Genomic DNA, 24,991 nt, shown 5'->3' with positions numbered 1-24,991 from the left:
GCTATGCTAAGCTAGCGGATTCCTAAAAACACGCAAAGTGAATAATGTGTAAATAATTTAGAGGTGATTCAGCAGAAGGAGTGCTTTAGTTAAGGCACGTAAAGATTACACTGGGAAACAAATCGTAATCTAGATAACTAGATCAATCTAACTGCGCAGATTAAACAGCTAACAGATACAGAAAAACACCGCTGTGCTCTGGAACAGGAAGTGATACAATACCGCAGTGAGAGCCAACCACCAGTAGAGGTCAATAGAAAGAAAGAAACATACACAAATGAATGTTACTGAACAAGTTCACAATTACAACTGACAACACAAAACTCATCGTACTTCATTAGATACATATCTTGAAAACATCATTTTTTTATATTGATTTTTAAACTGATTGATATTTGGAAATTGTTTGAGTTCATCCGTCAGGTTATTCCATAATCTAGGGCCACACATGGAGACACAGAAACCTTTCCTGGTTGTCCGAGCGCCAGCTATTTTAAAATGATACAAGCCCCGTAAATTTTATTTTCCCTCTCTCTCAGTAAAATATTCTTGAATTCTAAATGGCACTTGTTTATTTTTCTCTTTTTGCATTAATTGAACAGTCTTGAACGAAATCATATCATTAAGTTTTAATATTTGAGATTTAATGAACAATGGGTTGGTGTGGTCTCGATAACCTGCATCATGAATTGTCCTTAATGCTCTTTTTTGAAGAATGAATAATGGTTGCAATGTAGTTTTGTAATTGTTGCCCCAAACTTCAGCGCAATAAGTCAAATAGGGTGCAACCAAAGAACAATAGAGAGTATGTAGTGTTCTGCAATCAAGAACATGCTTTACTTTATTTAATACTGCAATACTTTTTGATACCTTCATTTGAATATGCTGAATATGAGCGTTCCAATTAATTCTTTCATCAATAATGACACCTAAAAACTTATTCTCTTTGACACGTTCTATGTTTACCCCATGTATATTTAACTGAATTTGTATATCTTTTTTATAATTTCCAAATAACATCAATTTAGTTTTAAACAAATTTAATGATAATTTGTTAATATCAAACCATGTCTTTAACTTTATCATTTCTGTTCCTAAATCAAATAATAATTGTTGCAGATTTTCCCCTGAGTAAAACAGGTTTGTGTCATCTGCAAAGAGCACAGTTTTAACCAGATCTGAGACTTTACATAAATCATTAATGTATAAAATAAATAATTTTGGGCCCAACACAGAACCCTGTGGTAGCCCACAAATGATGTCCAGATATGAAGAACAGTATTCCGAGTTTAACAAACTGCTTTCGGTTTTGTAAATAGCTTTTAATCCAACTCAGAGCAACTCCTCTGATCCCATACAGTTCCAACTTTTGAAATAATATATTGTGGTCAATTGTGTCAAAAGCCTTTCTTAATTCAATAAATAAACCTGTAAGTATTACCCTTTGGTCCACATGTTTATTGATCTCTTCTACGGAATCGAGCAATGCCAGTGTCGTGGACCTTTTTGCTCTAAAACCATATTGACTTTCATCACGCAAGTTGTGTTGATCTATAAATTTATCCAGTCTGCTGATGTAAAGTTTTTCCAGTATCTTTGAAAACTGTGACAGTAGAGACACAGGCCTGTAGTTAGTAAAAAGATGCTTGCTGCCAGATTTGAATAAAGGTATCACTTTTGCCACTTTCATACTGTTAGGAACAATCCCAGTTTGAAATGATTTGTTAAAAATATATGATAATGGTTTTGCGATTTCAGTAATTATTCGCTTTACTAAGGACATATGTATCTCATTATGATCCGTTGACTTTTTACTTTTACATGTACTAACTATGTTAATAATTTCCCTTTCATCTACTGGGCTGAGAAACATTGTGTGCGGATTTCTGGCGATTAATTGCTGATTTTCCCATGTACTGTGTGGGATTTCAGCTGCCAGATCTGGCCCAACATTAGCAAAAAATTTATTGAAACTATTCACTACTTGGCTCATGTTATATTCATCTTTGTTGTCATAAGTAAAGTATGTTGGATAGTTATTTGATTTGGGTTTATTTGCTATAATACTAGTCAATATTTTCCATGTTTCCTTTATATTGTTTTTATTATCATTTAGTATTTTTCTAAAGTATGATTTTTTTACAGTTCCGCATAATAGTTGTTAGTTTATTTTTATAGTCCTTGTATTTAACCTTTGCCTCTTTTGATTTACTTTTAATGAATTCTCTGTATAGCCTATTTTTCTTTTTACATGCCTTTTGAAAAAATTTTGTTATCTATGGGTTAGCTTTATAGTTATTTTTATTATACTGTATAATTGGACAATTTTTGTTATATATATTGAGAAATATGTTTTCAAATTCGGAATATGCTAAATTTGCATCTTGCCTATTGTAAATGGGAGTCCAGTCCTGTAAAAGTAAATCATTTTTTAAGGCAGTGATAGCTTCTTCAGATTGCAGGCGCTTGCAATATTGTTTTTTCTCAGTACATTTTTTATTAAACTTCAAATCAGTTACTATAAAAATTGGTAAATGGTCACTAATATCATTAATTAATAAGCCACTTAGTGTTTTGGTATCGATATCATTTATAAATATATTATCAATGAGAGTAGCTGACTGTGAAGTGATTCTTGAAGGCCCAGTAATTTTTGGATATAGATTTAGACTGTACATAGTGTTAATGAAACCCTCAGTTACTATATGCTGATGCGGGTTTAAGAGATCAATGCTTATATCTCCACAAATAAATATTCGCTTATTACCCATCTGTGAAAACAATTTCTTTGTCCATCCATCCATCCATCCATCCATCTATTTTCTTCTGCTTTATCCAGAGTCGGGTCGCGGGGGCAGCAGCTCAAGCAAAGTCGCCCAGACCTCCTGATCCACACACACCTCCCCCAGCTCCTCTGGGGGAACCCCAAGGCGTTCCCAAGCCAGCCGAGAAATGTAATCCCGCCAGCGTGTCCTGGGTCTTCCCCGGGGCCTCCTCCCAGTGGGACGTGCCCGGAACACCTCTCCAGCGAGGCGTCCAGGGGGCATCCGGAAAAGATGCCCGAGCCACCTCAACTGACTCCTTTTGACGTGGAGGAGCAGCGGCTCGACTCCGAGCTCCTCCTGAGTGACTGAGCTCCTCATCCTATCTCTAAGGGAGCGCCCAGCCACCCTGCGGAGGAAACTCATCTCGGCCGTACTCGCCTTCTCGTTCTTTCGGTCATGAGCCAAATCTCATGACCATAGGTGAGGATCGGAACATAGATCGATCGGTAAATCGAGAGCTTTGCCCCCCTACTCAGCTCTCTCTTCACCACGATGGTCCGATACAGTGACTGCATCACTGCAGACGCTGCACCGATCCGTCTATCGATCTCACGCTCCAAGACCCCAAGATACTTAAACTCCTCCACTTGAGGCAAGGACACTCCACCGACCTGAAGAGGGCAAAGCACCTTTTTCCGGTCGAGAACCATGGCCTAGGATTTGGAGGTGCTGATTTTCATCCCGGATGCTTCACACTCGGCTGCAAACCGCCCCAGTGCACGCTGAAGGTCCTGATTTGACGAAGCCAACAGAATCACATCATCCGCAAAAAGCAGAGACGAGATTCTGTGGTTCCCAAACCAGACCCCCTCTACACCCTGGCTGCGCCTAGAAATTCTGTCCATAAAAATAATGAACAGAACTGGTGACAAAGGGCAGCCCTGGCGGAGGCTAACATGGACTGGAAACAGGTTTGACTTACTACCGGCAATGCGAACCAAGCTCCTGCTGCGGTCGTACAGGGACCAGATAGCCCTTAGCAAAGGACCCCGGACCCCAGCACTCCCCACAGGGTACCCCGAGGGACATGGTCGAACGCCTTCTCCAGATTCACAAAACACATGTGGGCTGGTTGGGCAAACTCCCATGAACCCTCGAGCACCCGATGGAGCGTGTAGAGCTGGTCCAGTGTGCTGCAACCAGGATGAAAACCACACTGCTCCTCCTGAATCCAAGGTTCGACCATCGGTCGAATTCTCCTCTCCAGTACTCTGGAATAGACCTTACCGGGGAGGCTGAGGAGTGTGATCCCACTATAGTTGGAACACACCCTCCGGTCCCCCTTCTTAAACAGAGGGACCACCACCCCGGTCTGCCAATCCAGAGGCACTGTCCCCGATCGCCACGCGATGTTGCAGAGGGGTGTCAGCCGAGACAGCCCCACAACATCCAGAGACTTAAGGTACTCAGGACGGATTTCATCCACCCCAGGAGCCTTGCCACCGAGGAGCTTTCTAACCACCTCAGTGACTTCGGCCTGGGTAATGGATGAGTCCGCCTCCGAGTCCCCAGTCTCTGCTTCCTCTTCGGAAGACGTGACGATGGGATTGAGGAGATCCTCGAAGTACTCCTTCCAAGGAGGGAGGAAGAAGAAAGGAAGGAGAAGGAGAATTTCTCTGTCCAATTTTGAAATTCTTCCATTTTAGAGCCAGGAGCTCTATATATGCAGCTAATAATTATATTTTTGCCTTTTTCCATACCTATTTCAATTGTGATGGATTCCAAAAGATTTTCCACAGCCACAGTCATTTCATCTTTAATTTTGTAGTTAATCTTTTTGTCAACATACAAAGCCACTCCTCCTCCTCTATTTCATCTATTCAGATGATTAAATTCATAACCCTCCAGCTCATAGTTTGTGTCATCACCCTCTGTAAGCCATGTTTCCGTTATGGCAATTATACTGAATGGTTGACAAAATTGTTTTAAATAGTCTTTGATACTCCCATAATTTTTGTACAGACTCCTGCTATTAAAGTGGATTATTGACAATTTCCCATCACTTGAAATGCAGTTATTGTATTGGTCCTCTGTATAATACTGACAGTTACTATCTATGAAGGAATAGAAATGATTGTCTGGATCTATCTCATATTCCAGATCTTGTATATGATGCTTAGTATACTTAAAAGGTTGTAATTCGACATTCTCATAACCATGTATGATCTCAGTTATACTATTACTGTTCAGAAGCACCGATGAATGGTCTGTATGTTTGTCAGTCATTATGAAAGTTGGTTGCAACTTTCATAATGATTATTTTATCTGGAATAATTTTATTTATAAAGCAAACCATAATTCAAACCTGCTTTCCATTTCAAGACCTCTGCGTCATCGCTGGACCAATGTGTCCTGTCAAGATAAATGATGCTTTCCTACAGCAGGGGGCAGAGCGCACAGAGACAGAAGCGCTGGCTCATTGGTTGTTTGTGTTTGTGATCGCCATTGGTTTTATTAGAAGCTCTGGCAGTGTTTAAACTCAAAATCAGCTTCTTAGTAGCTGAGAGTGTATTTGAGGCAAAATTGGAAGTTATTGGTTATCTGTAGCTTCCGATAAGTTTTTAGGCAGTTTATTGGTTTAGCGTTAAACTTTTCAGTTAGCTGATTGCTAGTTATCGAAGCTAACTTTTTGGTTAGCTGTGCCCACCACTGAATGAGACACATTACATCATACTAACAAGTCCACATTCTGTGATTGTGCAGGTGGAAATTATTGTGCTGTACACAAAATAGTGCGATGTAATGACTGGAACTGAAAAAAAAACACCCAGTTCCAATTTGATTATTTCCATAATCCTCAATTTGAATTCATTTTGCTTTTGAATAGGGAACCATAGTCTTGATTGAGGGTGGGTGATAAAGGGTTATTTGAAAGAGCATATGACTTGATAATAAACGAATTGCACAACGCATCTGCGCATGCGTGGGTCAAACGAGGGCAAAAATTCCAACTACCACACTCACACTGCTCCCATTGAATTTCATATACAGTAGCATTAGCGGACTGTAAAATGTGAGGCTTACAGGGATTGTTTCAAAGGCTTTAAGCCTTAAGCGACGCATACAATAATGACAGGGGCGCATTGTGCTGTTTTCAAATGCTCGAACAGAATTTATAGGCGTGAAAGGTGGCTGAAAACACATGATTGCAAGGCTCCGCTGAGTCCACCCAAAGACGGAAAGAAGAAGAAATGTGGTTGCAAACCTCCGTTCATTCTACACAATTTCCCCACAGAAAAGAAATATGCAGACGGACGTAAAAGACGGACTAAAATTGTAAGTTTCTTGCACACATTTTTTTTTGTCAATATCCTGAAACTGTGCCAAATTATAATGTGGCTGATGATGCCGTTTTTGTGCATCGGCTTATGACTGTAATGTTGCGCCATGATGCACATATGCACATATCACTGTATGTCTGTCAACTTATCAAAACAAACAGGGCACCAAAGAGGTTATATGTGAGACCCACCTTCCTTGTAGTCATTACGAAGCCGGTGGAGTAGCCATTTCTTATCCCTGCTTAGCAAATATTCTGCAATATCCACAGTTTCAGACCCTGGACTTCTTCTAACCATCTGTCAGTTGCCTTCAAGGGGTCAGAAATTTGTTTGTCTCCAACTATCAACAAGGACTGGTAGTCATTTTTGACAGCAGCTCTCTCTTCCTCCTTTGTCAGCACCAACGGTAGTTTCTGTACCGATGCAGCACACGCAAAGGCAGCCAGCACTTCTTTCTGTTTCTGTCTACTGCCGTACGCAGTCCTGGTTGTAACAGGCAATCCGCGGAGCTTACAAAAACGCTTTAAATCGTCAACTTTCCAGAGGTTGAAATGATCGAAATCATAGCACTCCTCGCTGCTTTCCGCCGTCATTGCATGTGGGTTGGTAGCCGAAACATTTAGCCTACCCATAATGCACCATGCAGCCCGAGATGTGCACTTTGCTTTTTGTACTCATGGGGACAGCCCCATTATCATGATTCACATTGAATCTCACTAAAACTTACCGACACAACCTCTTCCGTTTGCCTCATCTTCCCGTCTACACTGGGAACCGGAAAGAAATTGCACTTTTTGCGACTGATTCGGTGATTGCAGATGAAAACAAAACAGCACACCATTTTTCAGTGAGAAGTGATGCTGTGTTTGTGCAGGCTGTCCGTTGAAGTGGTCAAATCCTGCGGTTCAAACGAGACTGTGGTGCCCAATGGCCTCCAACTCGTCCATGGATATGGAATTACAATCAGAGCAAATTTTTAATAGTGAGTTAAAATATGACCATGTTTAGCAGTTGTAGCGGCTCGTCCTCATACAGTATTTCTGTTGCGACTCCTCCTATTCAGGACACCGCCTCATGAGCTCCGACATGGGAGGCTGACACTCTGTCCAGTCGACTAAAACCCGGGCTCTGGCCCCAGTGGCCAGAGTATCCTTATATCTTTTGGCTGTCAGGGGGAGTGAGGCCCATTGACTACCACTGCACAGCGACTCAAGCTGGCCTTCAACACACTGTCATTGTAATTCTGTTACTAATTTCTCTGCTGTGACATTTCTTGTTCTACGACTCATACCTTCACAGGCGGTATGGTGGAACAGTGATTACAGCAAGAAGGTCCTGGGTTCAGTTCCAGTTCCTCCCTGTGTTCCTGCCACCACCTGTACTGGTTTCCTTCCATCATCTAAACATGCACACTAGATTCACGTTCCTTTCACTGCCCTTGACCAATGTGGTGCCTGCAGTCCTGGATTTTGGTGCTGGACTGTGGCTGCACCTCACCACCTAGTGGTTGGATTGTGTTTAACTATAATAAGGATGGGTTAAATATGGGGGTATGTGTGCACAGTGACTAATAAAGGCTCTTGTGTTTGCTGTCTGATAAAATCCGGTGTTTGAGCACTCTCTCAAGCATCTGTTCACTGCCTCACAAAAACTGTGTCAGTCCTCTCTGGGGAGCCCATTCATTCTCCTTGATAATGCTAAATCTCTTTCTGAATCAGCATGCTGGTGAGAATAGCTCGATCTGCTTCCCTGATGCAAAAACTGAGAACTACAGCAACAGCTATTATGCAAGGACTTTACTGGTTCATGGAGATTAAGATGGGAATCTGTGTCATTGACAAAGAGGAGTGCAGTAAGATGGTGAGCAGAGGCTTCACTTTGCTTGAATCAGGACAACATGGAAATACTGTGATTTTTTAAAAAGTCGGTTACAGGTCATTGTGATTTTAGCTCAAACAATCTGACCTTGTGTTTTGTACAAAAACATTTTTTCTTACAGTGCTTGATTAATTAGGTGGCAAACCTTTCAAGTAACTTGAGGTCTCTGAGTAAAGTAATGTAATACCAAAATCGGCTCTCTAGCCCCAGTGGTTGGTGTTACAAGGGGCCCTATCTTGACAGCCTATGGTGCACAGCCTACTGCATATTGGGCAAATCTATTTAGGGCATGTTCGATTCAGTCCAAGTACAAAGTTAGGTGCTGGGTGCAAAAGGGTTGGATTTATCCTCTTAATTAGTTATGGACATTTTTTGGGCATGATATGAAATAAACTAGTAAGAGCTTGCCAGGCATACAGGGCTGTGGCATGGGTAAAGCCGATTAAAGTGCAAGATTTTCTGTGGAGTTAACAGATCTGTGCCAACTGGTCAGAGCACACCAGCAGACAGAAGCCACCAAAACCCCCTGAGGTGAAACAGTGAAGCAGTAAGACAAAATTTTGCATTATTGCCAGGACTGTTGTTTACTTTAACTTCAGTTAATAATTGTTTTAAATTCAGTTTTATTACATGTGCAAGCAGGGTGTGCATACGTTGTGAACCTATGGGCACACAGATGAGCATGATCATACTTGTGATTTACAAGATGTGAGTGCTGGTCAGTAATTCCACAACTGGGTCAGATGGGAACCATATACAGACGTGACGGAGGCCAGCAGGAGTCGATGTTCAATAGTAGTCAATAGGCCTCACTCCCTCGATAGCTAAAGGATACTCTGACCACTCAGGCTAGAGTCTGGGTTTTTTGACGACTGGTCAGAGTGTCTGCCAGAGATTGCGCATTCACATCCTGAGAGGGATGAAGGGGAGGAGTCACAACAGAAACGCAACACAGACAAAAGAGAGTACAGCAGCTACACTGGTGCCCTGACCCGGATTGGAGTGAGGTTCAAGTGGGGGGTTAGTGTGATGGAGGCCAGCAGGTGTCATTGTGCAATATTATACAAATAATGAATGTTTATGAGTTCAATGGTAGGAATATTTCATGAGGTTAAAGCTGGAACATACCATTCAACTCTGTTTCACCTCGTTGAATGGTATGTTCCAGCTTTCACTGAATTAAATATTCGTACCATTGAAAGAGTGCAAAACATTATTTGTTTTATATAATGGCTAAAATAGATCCTTGTCATTTGATATTTTATTAATTTATAAACAACAGAAAAGGGACTTACATTTTGGTGTTCCACTGCTGCTAAAGTCCAACATGAACTTTAAATAGGAGTCCCAATTGTAAGTCCAGTGATGCTGTGCACTGCCTTCTTACTTACATAAAAAAAATACTTTGTGTAGTTCCTCAGGCCAGCCAAAAATCACATCAGCTTTTCATCTTAACAGCTCTTCATACATCCAGACGGCTTACAGCGGAGTGAATTTTTGTGTGTGTGTATGTTACAAGAACTAGCACCATCAGTTAGCTCCATCAAATTGTAGTCCCACTTGTGTCGTTGTCCCGCATGCGCGCGCTCACACAACCAGGACAGCGCTTGTAGACTGTACTTCCTCAGTGCAGCAAAAAAAAAAGAAAAAAAAAAAAAGTCAGAAATTAGTCCAACTTTTCATTCTAACGTCCTGCTAACAGCCTCCAGACGGCTTACAGTGCAGTGGATTTGTCTTGTGTGTGTGCTCATATGTAGGTGTGTGTGTGCAGAGTGCAATGGTACCAAATGTATGGAACCAAATTTGCACTCTAAATTGAACCAAATTGCACTATAAATGCAATGCAACACAGATGGAATGAATAATCCATGTCATGTGACATACAAAGCACCAATCATAGGACAAGGATCCACTCAGCCGTTATATAATAGTCAATAAGCCTCACTCCCACAAAAGCTAAAAGATACTTTGGCCTTCAGGCTAAAGCCTAGGGTTTTAGCCGACTCACTGTAAAAGAAGAATAGTTGAGAATACTTCAAATTTGCAGCCAACAGTCTGCACTAAGACTTTTATGTTGTGCAGATGATGAACTATAAAAAGTCTATATAAACTATTTAAAGTCTTAGTGCAGACTATTGCCTGCAAATTTGAAGTATTCTCAACTATTCTTTTTTACAGTGCTGGTCAGAGCGTCCGCCTCCCATGTCGGAGACTGCAAATTTGTGTCCTGAGGGTAGGACTCAGGCGTGCACATAACTGGTGCGCAGGTACCCGTGCATGCTAAAAAAAAAATAAATGATGCGCTTCCCTCCTTGTTTTCCGATGCACATCGATTGAAGCTTGCATTATGATGTGTGCTGCTTTGTGCCAGGTAGAAGATAGGAACAGAGCTGTTTTATCACAGTCAAACATCAAAACAGGCATTTCAGATCATTTTCACGGGGGAAAAAATTGCAAATGGAGCAAATAGAAACTTGATGTCTCTGAGTAATTTAAACCTATAATCTCTAGCTTCAGTGGTTCATGAGACAAGTATGGGTGATTACATCTGTGTCACAGATGTTTTCAGTTATTTTAAGAAAAAATATTTCAAGCAAATATAAAATTAAGGAACTAAATACAACCTCTTTGCACTCTGTTTTGTGATGAGATTACACACCATGTAAATAGCACAGTAGAGTTAGACATGCCTCAAATGTACTCAGATGCTGTAGCCCATCATGGTAGTACCCTGAGTAATTTGCACCTCCAACATAATCTACTCTTCAGTCTCAGTGCTTTCTGAAATACAACAAGGGGTGGCTTCATTGGGGTCAAAGGTCAGTAATGTGCAATTTTTTTTCTGGACAAACTTGGTTGAGATCTCTGAGTAATTTAATCTTTTCCATTTCACTTTTCTGAAGCAAAGTTTTTTACAACTCAGATCTCACTTTTGTTTTTGGCATCCGTAACACTGGAGTTTCTGATAAAGCTGATAAAAAATGTGTGTTTTGCAAATAAGCTGACACTAAAATTTGGACTGCACAACCAGCAGTTCCTGAGATTTGATATAATGAGATTATTATCTCATTATATCAAATCTCAGGAACTGCCTGTGGGTCTGAAGACACTAAGGACTACGGCAACCTGACATTTGAACACAGTGACCTTGACCTTCACCCAAATAATTGACCTCTGGCTCACTTTGACAAGACAGCTCTGGAATCTACCTAGGTGTGTCATGTTTGGGCCAAACTAGGTTGAAAATCAAATTCCTTGATTTCAAACTTTGCAGGATTCCATGATTGGCTGAATTTGGCAAAAGGACCTACGTGGCGTAGGCCAGCAAACAGACAGGAAGGCATGACCTTGTTCCCAGCGATTTGACTTTGCTGGACAATTCTGGAATTCACCTCCATATGTGTGCCAGATTGGGAGTGGAAAACCTAAACTTTAAACTTTGACCCCATTGACCTTGACACCATTGACTCACCTTTGTTCAATTTGATCTTACCTGGGTGTGCCACGTTTGGTGGACATCAGAGTGAAAAAAAATAAATAAAAATTTTGACCATTGACACCAATGCCATTTGTCTTTATGTAAAACAAACATTTGAAGGACAATTCATGGGTCAACCTTCATCCACATGCCAAGTTTGGTGTAAATCAGCCAAAGGATGTGAAGGGAGTAGAGGAACACACACACAAAATTTTCTCAAATTATTGTAAGATATTTTAATAGAGTGCAGTTTGCATAATTTTATTTTCAATCTTCAAAGTCGTCCCTCAGTCTCTGAATTAGATGGGAGGGCCGTGCAACAAAAAGTACCGCCGGGCTTTGCCTTTGAGTGCACCTATATTTGTCAGTCTGTGGCAGCTTTGAAGCTTCTTCCGCTCTGCAGGTCATCACCATCAAAACCTGCAGAGCTGCAATAAAAAATTAAACTTTAACCTTTTCTCTTTCCGTCTTACCTCCTTCCATCTTTGCTCTTAAAGCCTCCTGCTGATCAGGATGCTATAATGGGTGTCTCACTGAGAGGGGTGATGAGCAGGGTGAGGTGTGTGCATGCATATGACTGGAAATATCATTGAAGGCTGGACACAGTGCACACAGCAGCTGAGTAATGTCTGAGTAAACCTTGCATGGTCTTTATGCAAAATCTCACCATTAGATTTATAAGTTACAGATGTTACAGAAGAAATGAAAATTACTGCTGCATGCACATGCTGTTTTGCATATACATTATGCAAAATTCAAACAAATGATGCACAGTGTTGAATCCTAAATACTTCAGAGAGCTGGCAAGCATGGAGAACTGGCAGAGCAGAAACATTTGCAAAGGAGGCATGCACGCTGGACCCAGTTTTGCCTCAGGCATGTGTGCGTGGTCTTTCTGCAAAAGTATTATGTAACACACTGATGATGTAATGCACCACCCAGGCCCCACAGCAGCTGTGGGCAGACACACAAATAACTCACCTGAACCCTTCAGACAGGCTGCTGAGGGCAGTATCGCTGTCTCGGTAAAGCTCCGTCACATGTCATCGTTTGGTGACACCCACCTGTCAGTCAATCAGCTGTTTTGTTGTTTCTGCAGATTAAAGCTCTTCATCTGCTTTATCCCCCCAGCAGTGATCTCCCAAATCAGCCCGGCTCATACGAGCTGCTGGCTTTGGCAAAAAGTGAAGTTGGACATTGCTTGTGTCTGTGTTGCAGTGGCATCACAAATTTTGTTGCATAACTTATGGTGACGTTAGCAAGACCGGGGCAGCCATGGTTGGTTTTCACTCCACTGAAGAAGCAAAATAGGTTTTGCAAAAGTATCAAGTCAGCAATCTAAAAGTCGAGTTATTTGAGTACCAGTAGCCACAGAGATAAACAAATATTTCCAAATGTCCCGAGCCGATCCAAAATATCAATGTTGTCATTGTTCATTTGGCTGCTCCTGTTTTTTTTTTTTTTTTCGGGGTCGTCACAGCGGATACTGTTGTGAAAGTGTAGGTACACGGACCCACAACAGGGGGCGCAATGAACGGACAATGGAGAAAAGTAAAGAACAAGTTTTACTGTTGTGAAAAGAGCACAACTAATACAACAATTAATAATTTGGAGGTGTAAGCCGAAATCTGCTGGTGTCGTGTGGGCAGGCTCGAAGGTAGGAGACGTCCGTCCTAGTCGAACCGGAACCACCCAGATCTCCTCTGCCACCGAAACCCAGAAGTACTGGAACCGCCAAGTCCCGAATTCCCAGGTGGCCACTGCCTTCGCTCGTCGGATCCGGTACTGCTGGCGGGAAAGAGCACAAACACACAGGTAGGGATGCGACCGCACCCAGTAGATGGAGAGGGGTGAAGCCGCCTCCACCTCTTGTTACACAGAAGCAGGAAAGGTGAGTACTTATCCGAGCAAGTTGCTTTCTGTAATCAGCTGTCCTGAAAAGGTTTAGCAAGGTTTATCAGAATCTTTAGTATACGTTTGCGGAGAAGGATTACCTTAAACTCAAGGCGATATCTCGGCACTGAGGTGGAGACGCCGTCCTATTGATATACCTCCGTGCTGAGTGGAACAGCTGTGTCCAGTGATGGGTGACAGCTGTCACCCAGGCTGCTCCCATAAGGTGGCAGCGCCCTCTGGTGCCTGGAGCCCGCACTCCAGGCAGGGCGCCCTCTGGTGGTGGTGGGCCAGCAGTACCTCCTCTTCAGCGGCCCACACAACAGGACCCCCCCCTCAATGGGCGCATCCTGGCGCACGACCGGGCTTGTCCGGATGGCGACGATAGAAGTCGGCCAGGAGGGCCGGGTCCAGGATGAAGCCCTTCTTCACCCAGGAGCGCTCCTCGGGACCGTACCCCTCCCAGTCCACCAGATACTGAAAACCCCGGCCCATCCGACGGACGTCGAGGAGCCGGCGCACAGTCCAAGCCGGTTCCCCGTCGATGATCCGGGCAGGAGGTGGTGCCGGACCCGGGGTGCAGAGGGGTGAGGTGTGATGGGGTTTTATCCGGGAAACATGAAAAACTGGATGGATCCGCAGTGAGGCCGGAAGCTGGAGCCTCACTGTGGCGGGGTTGATGACCTTGAGGATCTTGAAAGGTCCGATGTACCGTTCCTGAAGTTTTGGAGAGTCCACCTGCAGAGGAATGTCCTTGGTGGACAACCAGACCTCCTGCCCAGGACGATACTTGGGGGCCGGGGCCCGCCGCCGGTCTGCATGTTTCTTCGCCCTCGTCTGGGCCTTCAACAAAGCAGAGCGGGCGGCACGCCACACCCGACGGCACTTCCGTAGGTGGGCCTGGACCGAGGGCACACCGACCTCTCCCTCAACCACCGGAAACAAGGGGGGCTGATACCCCAAGCACACCTCAAACGGGGAGAGGCCGGTGGCTGATGACACTTGACTGTTGTGGGCGTACTCGATCCAGGCCAGGTGGGTACTCCAGGCCGTCGGGTGCGCGGCTGTCACACAGCGAAGTGTCTGCTCCAGTTCCTGATTTGCCCGCTCTGCCTGCCCGTTGGTCTGGGGGTGGTACCCAGACGAGAGGCTGACCGTGGCCCCCAGCTCCCGGCAGAAGCTCCTCCAGACGTGCGAGGTGAACTGGGGACCGCGATCGGAGACGATGTCTGATGGTATCCCATGCAGACGGACGACATGGTGGACCAGGAGGTCCGCGGTCTCCTGGGCCGTTGGCAGCTTCGGGAGGGCCACGAAGTGGGCCGCCTTGGAGAAACGGTCCACTACCGGATCCGACGAGCGAGGCCTCTAGGGACGCCCACCAGAAGCGCTGCCGGACGACTGCCACGGTCCTTTGCACCCCAGGGTGACAGGAGAGCTTAGAACCGTGACAGAAGTCCAGTACTGCAGCCCTAGCTTCTGGTGGGACGTATAGTCTGTTCTTTGGTCCGATTCCGGGGTCCGGGTCACGGGTCAGGGCCTCCCGGACGGTCTTCTCCACGTCCCAGGTGAGGGCGGCCACGATAGCGGACTCCGGGATGATGGGATCCGGGGGATCCGATGGTTCCGTTTTGACTTCGTCTTCGTGTACCCGGGACAATGCATCCGATCTTTGATTCTTGGTCCCAGGACGGTAGGTAATCCGGAAGTCAAAACGGCCAAAGAACAGTGACCAGCGGGCTTGCCTGGGGTTCAGCCGCTTGGCGGTCCTGATGTACTCCAGGTTCCGATGGTCAGTGAAAACCGTGAATGGCACGGCTGTTCCCTCCAACAGATGTCTCCACTCTTCGAGGGCCTCTTTCACAGCAAGGAGTTCCCGATTGCCGACGTCATAGTTCCGTTCAGCGGGGGTCAACCTGCGGGAAAAATAGGCACACGGGTGAAGGACCTTATCGGTCTTCCCGCTCTGGGAGAGCACCGCTCCTATCCCCGAGTCCGAGGCATCCACTTCAACCACTAACTGGCGGCTAGGATCGGGCTGCACCAGAACTGGTGCAGACGAAAAGCGCCGTTTCAACTCCTTAAACGCGGCTTCGCACCGATCCGACCAGGTGAAGGGGATTTTTGGTGAGGTCAGGGCTGTCAGGGGGCTAACTACCTGACTGTAGCCCTTAATGAACCTCCTGTAGAAATTAGCAAAGCCGAGGAACTGTTGCAGCTTCCTACGGCTTGTGGGTTGGGGCCAATCTCTCACCGCCGCAACCTTGGCCGGATCAGGGGCGACGGAGTTAGAGGAGATGATAAACCCCAAGAAGGACAAAGAAGTGCGGTGGAACTCACACTTCTCGCCCTTCACAAACAGGCGGTTCTCCAACAACCGTTGTAGGACCTGACGGACATGCCGGACATGAGTCTCAAGATCCGGGGAAAAGATGAGTATATCGTCTAGATAAACGAAGACGAACCGGTGCAGGAAGTCCCGCAAGACATCGTTTACCAATGCTTGGAAAGTCGCGGGAGCATTAGTGAGACCGAACGGCATGACCAGGTACTCGAAATGACCTAACGGGGTGTTAAATGCCGTCTTCCATTCGTCTCCCTTCCGGATCCGAACCAAATGATACGCATTCCTAAGATCAAGTTTGGTGAAGATTTTGGCTCCATGCAAGGGGGTGAACACTGAATCCAACAAGGGCAATGGGTATCGGTTGCGAACCGTGATGTCGTTCAACCCCCTGTAATCAATGCATGGACGAAGCCCGCCATCTTTTTTACCCACAAAAAAGAAACCAGCACCCATCAGGGAGGTGGAATTCCGGATCAACCCGGCAGCTAATGAGTCCCGGATGTAGGTCTCCATTGATTCGCGTTCCGGCCGTGAGAGGTTGTACAGCCTACTGGACGGGAACTCGCTGCCTGGAACCAAATCAATGGCACAATCATACGGGCGGTGGGGAGGAAGCGTGAGAGCCAGATCCTTGCTGAACACGTCAGCGAGGTCATGGTACTCCGCCGGCACCGCCTTCAGATTGGGCGGGACTCGGACCTCCTCCTTAGCGTGGGAGCCGGAGGAACCGAGGAACCTAGACACTCCCGATGGCAGGTCTCGCTCCACTGTACCACTACCCCGGACAGCCAATCGATCCGGGGATTGTGCTTTAGCATCCAGGGAAAACCCAGAACCACACGGGAGGTGGCCTGAGTCACAAAGAACTCGATCACCTCCCGGTGGTTACCTGACACCACCAGAGTTACTGGAGGTGTCTTATGTGTGATCGGTGGGAGTAGGGAGCCATCTAGTGCCCGAACCTGTACAGGCGAGGTAAGAGCCACCAGAGGGAGCCCTATCTCCCTGGCCCATCTGCTGTCTAGCAGATTCCCTTCAGAGCCCGTGTCCACCAGTGCTGGGGCCTTCAGGGTTGAATCCTCATACAGGATCGTGACTGGGAGTCGTGTGGCAATGTGGGTGTGTCCCACGTGAATGTTTTGGCCCACCCCTGGCCCAGTCTCTAGGGGCGGGCGTTGGAGTTTAACCGCTCGGGGCAGTCGTTTGCAAGATGCTCACTCGAGCCGCAAACAAAACAAGCTCCATAGGCCCGCCTCCTTTGTGCTCCAGGTGCCCTAAATGTTGCCCTGCTCGTGTCCATAGCTTCGTCAGCAGGGGGAGCCGTAGGCGCACGGAGCGCAGGAACAGAGGAGCGTGGGGAGGGCGGAGCTCGGTCGGAACCGGAAGGGAGAGGGACGACACGTGCCTGGCCACGCCCTTCGCCTCGTTCCCGACGGCGTTCTTCTAGCCGGTTGTCGAGTCGTATGACCAGATCAATGAGCCCATCTAAGTCCCGCGGTTCGTCCTTCGCCACCAGGTGCTCTTTTAGGACCAGTGACAGTCCGTTTACAAAGGCGGCGCGGAGGGCAGTGCTATTCCAGCCGGATCTCGCCGCCGCGATGCGGAAGGCGACTGCATAGGCAGCTGCGCTCCGACGCCCCTGTCTCATTGACAGTAGCGCGGTTGAAGCGGTCTCTCCTCTGTTGGGATGGTCGAACACCGTTCTGAGCTCCCGTACAAACCCATCGTATGTATGAAGAAGCCGTGAGTTCTGCTCCCAGAGCGCTGTAGCCCAAGCGCGTGCCTCCCCGCGAAGCAGATTTATTACATAAGCTACTTTGCTAGCGTCAGTCGCGTACATCACGGGACGCTGTGCGAAGACGAGCGAACACTGCATCAGAAAATCCGCGCACGTCTCCACACAGCCTCCGTACGGTTCTGGAGGGCTTATGTATGCTTCTGGGGACGGAGGAAGGGACCGTTGAACGACCAGTGGAATGTCACTTTCACGCGCCCGGAGGGCGCGCCTCCACTTGTGCAGCGAGAGCCTCCACCCTGCGGTTTAGGAGTACGTGCTGCTCGGTCATTAAATCGATCCGAGAGGTGAAAGCGGTGAGGATCCGCTGCAACTCACCGATTACCCCTCCCGAAGCCGCCGACGCGCCTTGTTCTTCCATTGGCCGTTCAACAGCCGGTTGACGCCCCTCGGGGTCCATGACGCTGGCCGAGATATCCTGTTGTGAAAGTGTAGGTACACGGACCCACAACAGGGGGCGCAATGAACGGACAATGGAGAAAAGAACAAGCTTTACTGTTGTGAAAAGAGCACAACTAATACAACAATTAATAATTTGGAGGTGTAAGCCGAAATCTGCTGGTGTCGTGTGGGCAGGCTCGAAGGTAGGAGACGTCCGTCCTAGTCGAACCGGAACCACCCAGATCTCCTCTGCCACCGAAACCCAGAAGTACTGGAACCGCCAAGTCCCGAATTCCCAGGTGGCCACTGCCTTCGCTCGTCGGATCCGGTACTGCTGGCGGGAAAGAGCACAAACACACAGGTAGGGATGCGACCGCACCCAGTAGATGGAGAGGGGCGAAGCCGCCTCCACCTCTTGTTACACAGAAGCAGGAAAGGTGAGTACTTATCCGAGCAAGTTGCTTTCTGTAATCAGCTGTCCTGAAAAGGTTTAGCAAGGTTTATCAGAATCTTTAGTATACGTTTGCGGAGAAGGATTACCTTAAACTCAAGGTGATATCTCGGCACTGAGGTGGAGACGCCGTCCTACTGATATACCTCCGTGCTGAGTGGAACAGCTGTGTCCAGTGATGGGTGACAGCTGTCACCCAGGCTGCTCCCATAAGGTGGCAGCGCCCTCTGGTGCCTGGAACCCGCACTCCAGGCAGGGCGCCCTCTGGTGGTGGTGGGCCAGCAGTACCTCCTCTTCAGCGGCCCACACAACAGGATACAGCTAGATCCGCATTGGTAACTGGCACAAGTTTTACGCCACATGCCCTTCCTGACGCAACTCCAGTTTTACCCGGAGAAACACACACAGCGGCTCGTGTTCCAACGAGGTCTCCCATCCAAGTACTAACCAGATCCTGCTCTGCTTAGCTTCTGAGATCTGACAGGATCAGGCTTACACAGAGCAGACCGGCTGCCCGATCCAAAATATCAATATCAGGGGCAAATGCAATATGGGCAAATTAAACAAAATTATATATATATGTGTGTGTGTCTGAAGTTCAAATGTACAAACATCAAAGTCACAAACAAGCTCTTTACCACATGTTCTCGTTGCAATTATTCAACCTTCAATGATGTTTACCCGAGGCCAAAATATAGCCATTGGGTATTGCAAAGACTTTGCGTCCATTCGTCCGTCCGTCTGCACTCAGCACAAGTCCAATCCTATTACTGCCAGGGTCTTCAAATTCTTAAACTTTGGAAAAGTTCAAAGATGGATAACCTTGATCTATTCTAAGGAGTCAAAAGTTCACATTCGTTCTACACACGCTTTCACTGCATGCTCATAAGGCCGAGGGCATTTTAGCATTGCGTTATATTTAAAAGTTCTGTTGGAATTTTCTGAAATGCTTATGTCTGCAACATTTTTAAAAGGAAATAATTCATATATTATTTTAATATATAGTATTGTCAGGGGAGTGCTTAGTGGTTACTACTGTTGCCTCACAGCAAGAAGGTCATGGGATCGATTCCTACCTGAGGCTTTTCTGTTTAATCAGAAAAAAATGATCAGATTTCATTTGTTGGTGTGATAACTTTTTGGAGTTAAATGTGTCCAAAACTAAAGAAATGATCATTGACAGGGATGTGGCCAAGGAGTGTATTATACACAATGAAAAAGTGGAACTTGTCACATCATATAAGTATTTGGGGACTATTTTTGATGACAAGCTGAAATTTGATGTGAACACGGACACCATTATGAAGCGAGGACAGCAGAGACTTTATCTTCTCTGTAAACTGAATTTCTTTTTCGTCAGTCCTGCCGTCCTTTGTCGTTTTATCAGTCTTTTATTGAGAGTCTTATGTGTTTTTCATTTATCTGCTGGTTTCACAACCTCTCAGTGAAAGACAGAAACAACCTGAACAACATTGTTAAAATCTGTTCAAAGATTATCGGAGTGAAACAAAGAGACTTACACTCTTTTTGTAATCAACAGATCCTCCGGAAAGGCTGAAACCATCTTGTCCTTGTCAGGTCATGTTCTTTTAGGAGAGTTTTCTCTGCTTCCTTCAGGATGCTGTTATGCTTCCCCGGTGTGTAGAACCAATTGGTTTTTAAAGTCGTTTATTCCTTCGGTGATTAGACTTTTAAATGCTCCATAGGTCTGCCATGTTTTTATTTATTCATTTATTCTTGCTATTCATTTTAACTCAACTCTGTTTTTATTTGTTTTATTGTTGTTATATATTGTTATGTTATTGTGTTTTTTTTTAACGGACTGCTCAAATGAAATTGCCCCTTGTGGGATTAATAAAGTTGTTGATTGATTGATCTGTGTGTAGTTTGCATGTTCTCCCCATGTCTGTGTGGGTTCCCTCCAGGTACTCCAGTATAGATAAATTTGTCTCATTAATACCTGCAAATACACAGAGGGAGATCTACGCATAGTCCTTGATTTGCACACGTTTTGCAATCCACAAACACAAATTTCCAATTTGTAACTTGTATGTTGGTTGTTAAAAATAAATATGAATTTGTAAATATGTCATTTTTTCATTTGTAAAAAAAAGGCATTCACAAAACTGAAAATTTTGTTTGTGAAGTGTGATTCAGCATTTGTGGATCACTGATCACACACATTCATAGTTTTCCTCAGTTATGCATTCTGAGTGTAAAACTGCTCAGCGGGTCGGTATTCATGTGATGAGACGAGACTCAGAAAATATCACTTACCATAATGCCTTTTGGCGCATGTGCCTGTTAACACACAAATCTTCAGAATTAGCACCTTACTTTAAAACATATGTGCAATATTTTGACTTTGTTAAAATTCCAGAGTTGCCGTTAATGTCGATAAACTGTGCAAAATTAGTTTTGTTTGAGCCAATGAAGCCATGCATTTTTTTCTGGAGTTTCACTCATGGTTTAATTTATGCAAATCAAGGATGATTTGTAGATCACCCTCTTTAGGTATTAGTGAGACTTTTAACTCCACACTCCAGCTTCCTCCCACATCCAAAGACATGCAGGTTAGGTGGATTGGAAACTTTAATTTATCCATGTTGAGCGTGCGGGTGTGAATGTGTTTGTCTATATGTGGCCCTGCAACAGACTGGCATCTTGTCCAACGTGTACTCTGCCTCACACCCTGTGACTGCTAGTATAGGCTCCAGCCCCCATGACCATTAATTGGAATAAGTGGTTGAAGATGAGTGAGCGAGTATTGTCAGATCCTTAATATTAATGGACTTGCTGTAGCAGTGGGTGACTCTTAAAAATAATAAAAAAAAACATACTTCCCCATCCACAACCATTCACTCCTGAAAATATCTTTTGACATTAATGCTTTGATAAAGTGCAACAGTATGTGACAAGGAAAATGATGAATTACTACAATGTCTAAAATATGAGCTCACACATTTTGTAATTTTATGTAACACACCCAATGTTGACTGGTATTTAATGAGACATCAACATGGCATTCAGCAGTCCATAAACTATCATCTGGCCCTAGGGATGCCAGTTTGCCAAGCTTATTAAAAACATGCAGTTTGACAGATCATTATTGACTGAAAATAACTTATATATATTCCCATCCACAACTCTTGTTTGAAAATATGTAATTTTGCATCACCACAGGTTTGAAAATGTGCCTGAGGCTGTCTATGGCTGATCATAATGTGTTGCATACATATAAACTAACACCTTTTCTAGTTTTACTTGCCAAAGGAAAATTATTATGTGGGTGGTATTTAACTAAACATGACAGGGCATGCAACAAACATCTTAAAAATCAGTTTGACAATCAATTTATATGCATAGAAGGAGGAAGTGTTTGGGTGCTTAATTAATGATAAATGACAAAAGACAAATCTTTAGATTTTTTTAAATCACAAATTATAATATAGGTGTCAGTAGTGATTTAATATTAACATATACATACAAGAGCAATAAATAAATAATCAAAGAAAAGACAAATTAATGGATGATATTCTTGAAAATTACCATTACATTTGCCCGATTCACAACTGTTCTTTCTAAAATGTATCAAGATTTAAGTATAACGCAATGCTAAAATACCCTCAGCCGTATGAGCTTTGTGTTCTTCATAATTTGCAGGTGTTTAATTCATTATTAAGATCCTATTGTCTTACGTACAATTTGTACATGTTCAATAAAGACCCTCTATCAATTAATCAGTCAATAACAAACAGTATTTACATTTTAACAGCATCTACAGGAGGCCGTGCTTGTGCGCATGTATGAACTTTTGAGTAGAGCATTTAGCAAGTTTTGCAAATCAAGAAATATTTGAAGATCACCTTCTGTGCATTTGCAGGTATTAATGAGACAATTTAAACTTCATAGGTGGTTAGCGGAAGTTAGCGTGCATGGTAGTGTCTGCAACTTGTCATGTAAATCAGTTCAGAGGCGTTATTAGGTTCCAAAAACAGTATTTTCCATTTTATAAGTGTTTATTTCTCACTAGCTTTTACATAATATACGAGAAAGGTGTCATTTCCAGCCAGAAAGGAAGTGAAGTTAGCAGCTTGTGAAACCAGGAAGTGACGTCACCACGCTAATGTTTGCTAAATGTTTTGTAAATCCTTCCAGAGGTGTGATCAGGTTACAAAAACAGAGTTTTCAGTTTTAGAAGTGTTTACTTCTCGCTACCTTTTACATAATATATGAGAAAGGTGTTATTTTTAGCAAAAAACAAAGTGAAGTTAGCACCTAGCGACACCAGGAAGTAACGTCGGTGAGGTTATACCATAAAATTAGGTACAGAATGTGACTTTTTAAGCCATCTTTGAACTTGTCCAAAGTCTGTGTCCCAAGAATGTTCCCTATCAATTTGAAGACCCTAGCATGGAAATAGAGACGTGGAATGGACGTCATGTGACTAGCGGCGTGCCGCACAGCGGCCATTACTAAGGGTGGAGAGCGCGCCTTGAGCCAGTTAAGGCACCTGTTAAACAGAAGCGAAATGAGGGGAAAAAAGGCAGCCAGTGCTTCACCATCAACTGCACCAACTACAAAAATAAATTCTCGAATACTAAAATGAACTGTACAAGAGCCTGTCTATTTTAAAGTCATTATGTCGCAATTTAATATCGATATACTGAGACTATAACACAACGCCATAAGTTCTTTTCATTAAGCTGCGTTCACATGCATACAAATACGGAAACAAAAATGTTTAAAAAAAAATATATATATATATATATATATATATATATAGTATATACGAGGTCTGTCAATAAAGTATAGGTCCTTTTTATTTTTTTCAAAAACTATATGGATTTCACTCATATGTTTTTACGTCAGACATGCTTGAACCCTTGTGCGCATGCGTGAGTTTTTCCACGCCTGTCGGTGACGTCATTCGCCTGTGAGCACGTCTTGTGGGAGGTGTGGTCCAGCCCCCTTGTCGGAATTCCTTTGTCTGAGAAGTTGCTGAGAGACTGGCGCTTTGTTTGATCAAAATGTTTTCAAAACCTGTGAGGCACATCGAAGTGGACACGGTTCGAAAAATTCAGCTGGTTTTCGGTGAAAATTTTAATGGCTGATGAGAGATTTTGAGGTGATACTGTCGCTTTAAGGACTTCCCACGGAGCGGGACATCGCGCAGCACTCCCAGGCGCCGTCGTCAGCCTGTTTCAAGCTGAAAACCTCCACATTTCAAGCTCTATTGATCCAGGACGTCGTGAGAGAACAGAGAAGTTTCAGAAGAAGTCGGTTTCAGCATTTTATCCGGATATTCCACTGTTAAAGGAGATTTTTTTAATGAAAGACGTGCGGACGGATTGCAGCGTTGGCTCGCAGCCGCCGCGACAAGCCGCCACTGGAAAAACACCTCTGTTGGAAGCCTTAAGGACAAGTTGGAACATGCCCTGCTGTTAAACAATTTCTCAGATACTAACTCCACTGAAAGCCATCAAAAGCCGCCTGGATTTTACAAATGGTTATCAACACGGAGTTGATAACCATTTGGCCAATTCCTCAGTTTGGCCAATTCCTCTTAACATTTGAACAGTTTACGCATTCCTGAATTGCTACTGCTGGCAAGTTGAGTCATTGTATCTGGCAGCTTAATGATGCTCAGCCAAACGTTTACTGGGTTCAGGTTACTCATGGATGTGTAGCATGCGGATGTGTGTGTGTGCATGCACTTGAATTTGCACAGCAGTGGCAGCAGCATGGGCAGTTTTGTCAGCAGATGTAGTCTTTCCAAGACTGGTTGCATAATGTCTGCATTTACGTAATGGCCATTTCTTCCAAACTGTCACACTGTCTCCACATGGAGCCTCTTATTTTCTTCTTGTCTTCATATGCTATTAAAAATAAAATAAATATGAAATCACAGCCATAGTGACGTCTGTTATATTTATAGACTCTGTGAGAGTTTAATGCTCTTGAATGCACAGAGCGAGTCAGAGGCTGCCGACTTGTGTTTGGTCATTATAGTCCACTGCTTGCTATGAAGACAAATTAACCTCAATTTTTAACTTTTCTGCAGGAAAATCCCACCTGGCAGTTGTGCAGAGGGTCAACAGTGAGGGTGGTGGAGATCCATTCTATGAGGTGATGGGCATTGTCACCCTGGAGGATGTGATAGAAGAGATCATCAAGTCTGAAATAGTCGATGAGACCGACCTCTATAGTATGTATGATGCATAAACATCTATACCATGGATCACCAACTCTGCTGTCCTTCATATGTTTCACGCCTCCTGTTTAATCAGGTCTAATTGCAGTGTCCATACCACATGGCAGGCTCACTACATGAAATCCACAGTTCAACAGTGGTACAATAAAACTCCACTTAAGCTCAGGGTTAGAGTAAGTAGTCGAGTTGGGATGAAGGTTTAAAAAAGTTTTGATTTATTATCATATGCATTTAAAAGTACAGTTAGGATGAAATTTAGGCAGATAGGATTTGTGGTTAAGGTTAGGGTTTGGGTTAGAATTAGGGTCATGCTTTATGTTATCTATGATTTGGACTTGTACTGCTGTACGTCTGCTAACCATGCATTCTGTGCATGCCATATAACATCTTCTAACAAATCAAGGATGTCTGTGGAAAATTAGGTGATTGATGACATTGACAATGACAA

At 44.4% G+C, this 24,991-nt stretch overlaps 1 protein-coding gene across 1 annotated transcript in view; it reads left to right on the top strand.

The window, feature by feature from the left end:
- LOC117523633 (metal transporter CNNM4) overlaps positions 1 to 24,991 on the top strand; it is an 84,176-nt gene that overhangs the window by 18,158 nt on the left and 41,027 nt on the right. Inside the window, exon 2 of the mRNA XM_034185208.1 lies at positions 24,394 to 24,537. Within this exon, the coding sequence (XP_034041099.1) occupies positions 24,394 to 24,537 (144 nt within the window). The remainder of the gene's footprint in view (positions 1 to 24,393; positions 24,538 to 24,991) is intronic.

Source organism: Thalassophryne amazonica, chromosome 13, assembly GCF_902500255.1.
Source record: "Thalassophryne amazonica chromosome 13, fThaAma1.1, whole genome shotgun sequence".
In the NCBI taxonomy this organism is placed as follows: Eukaryota; Metazoa; Chordata; class Actinopteri; order Batrachoidiformes; family Batrachoididae; genus Thalassophryne; species Thalassophryne amazonica.
This window is presented reverse-complemented; position numbering and strand designations above follow the sequence as displayed.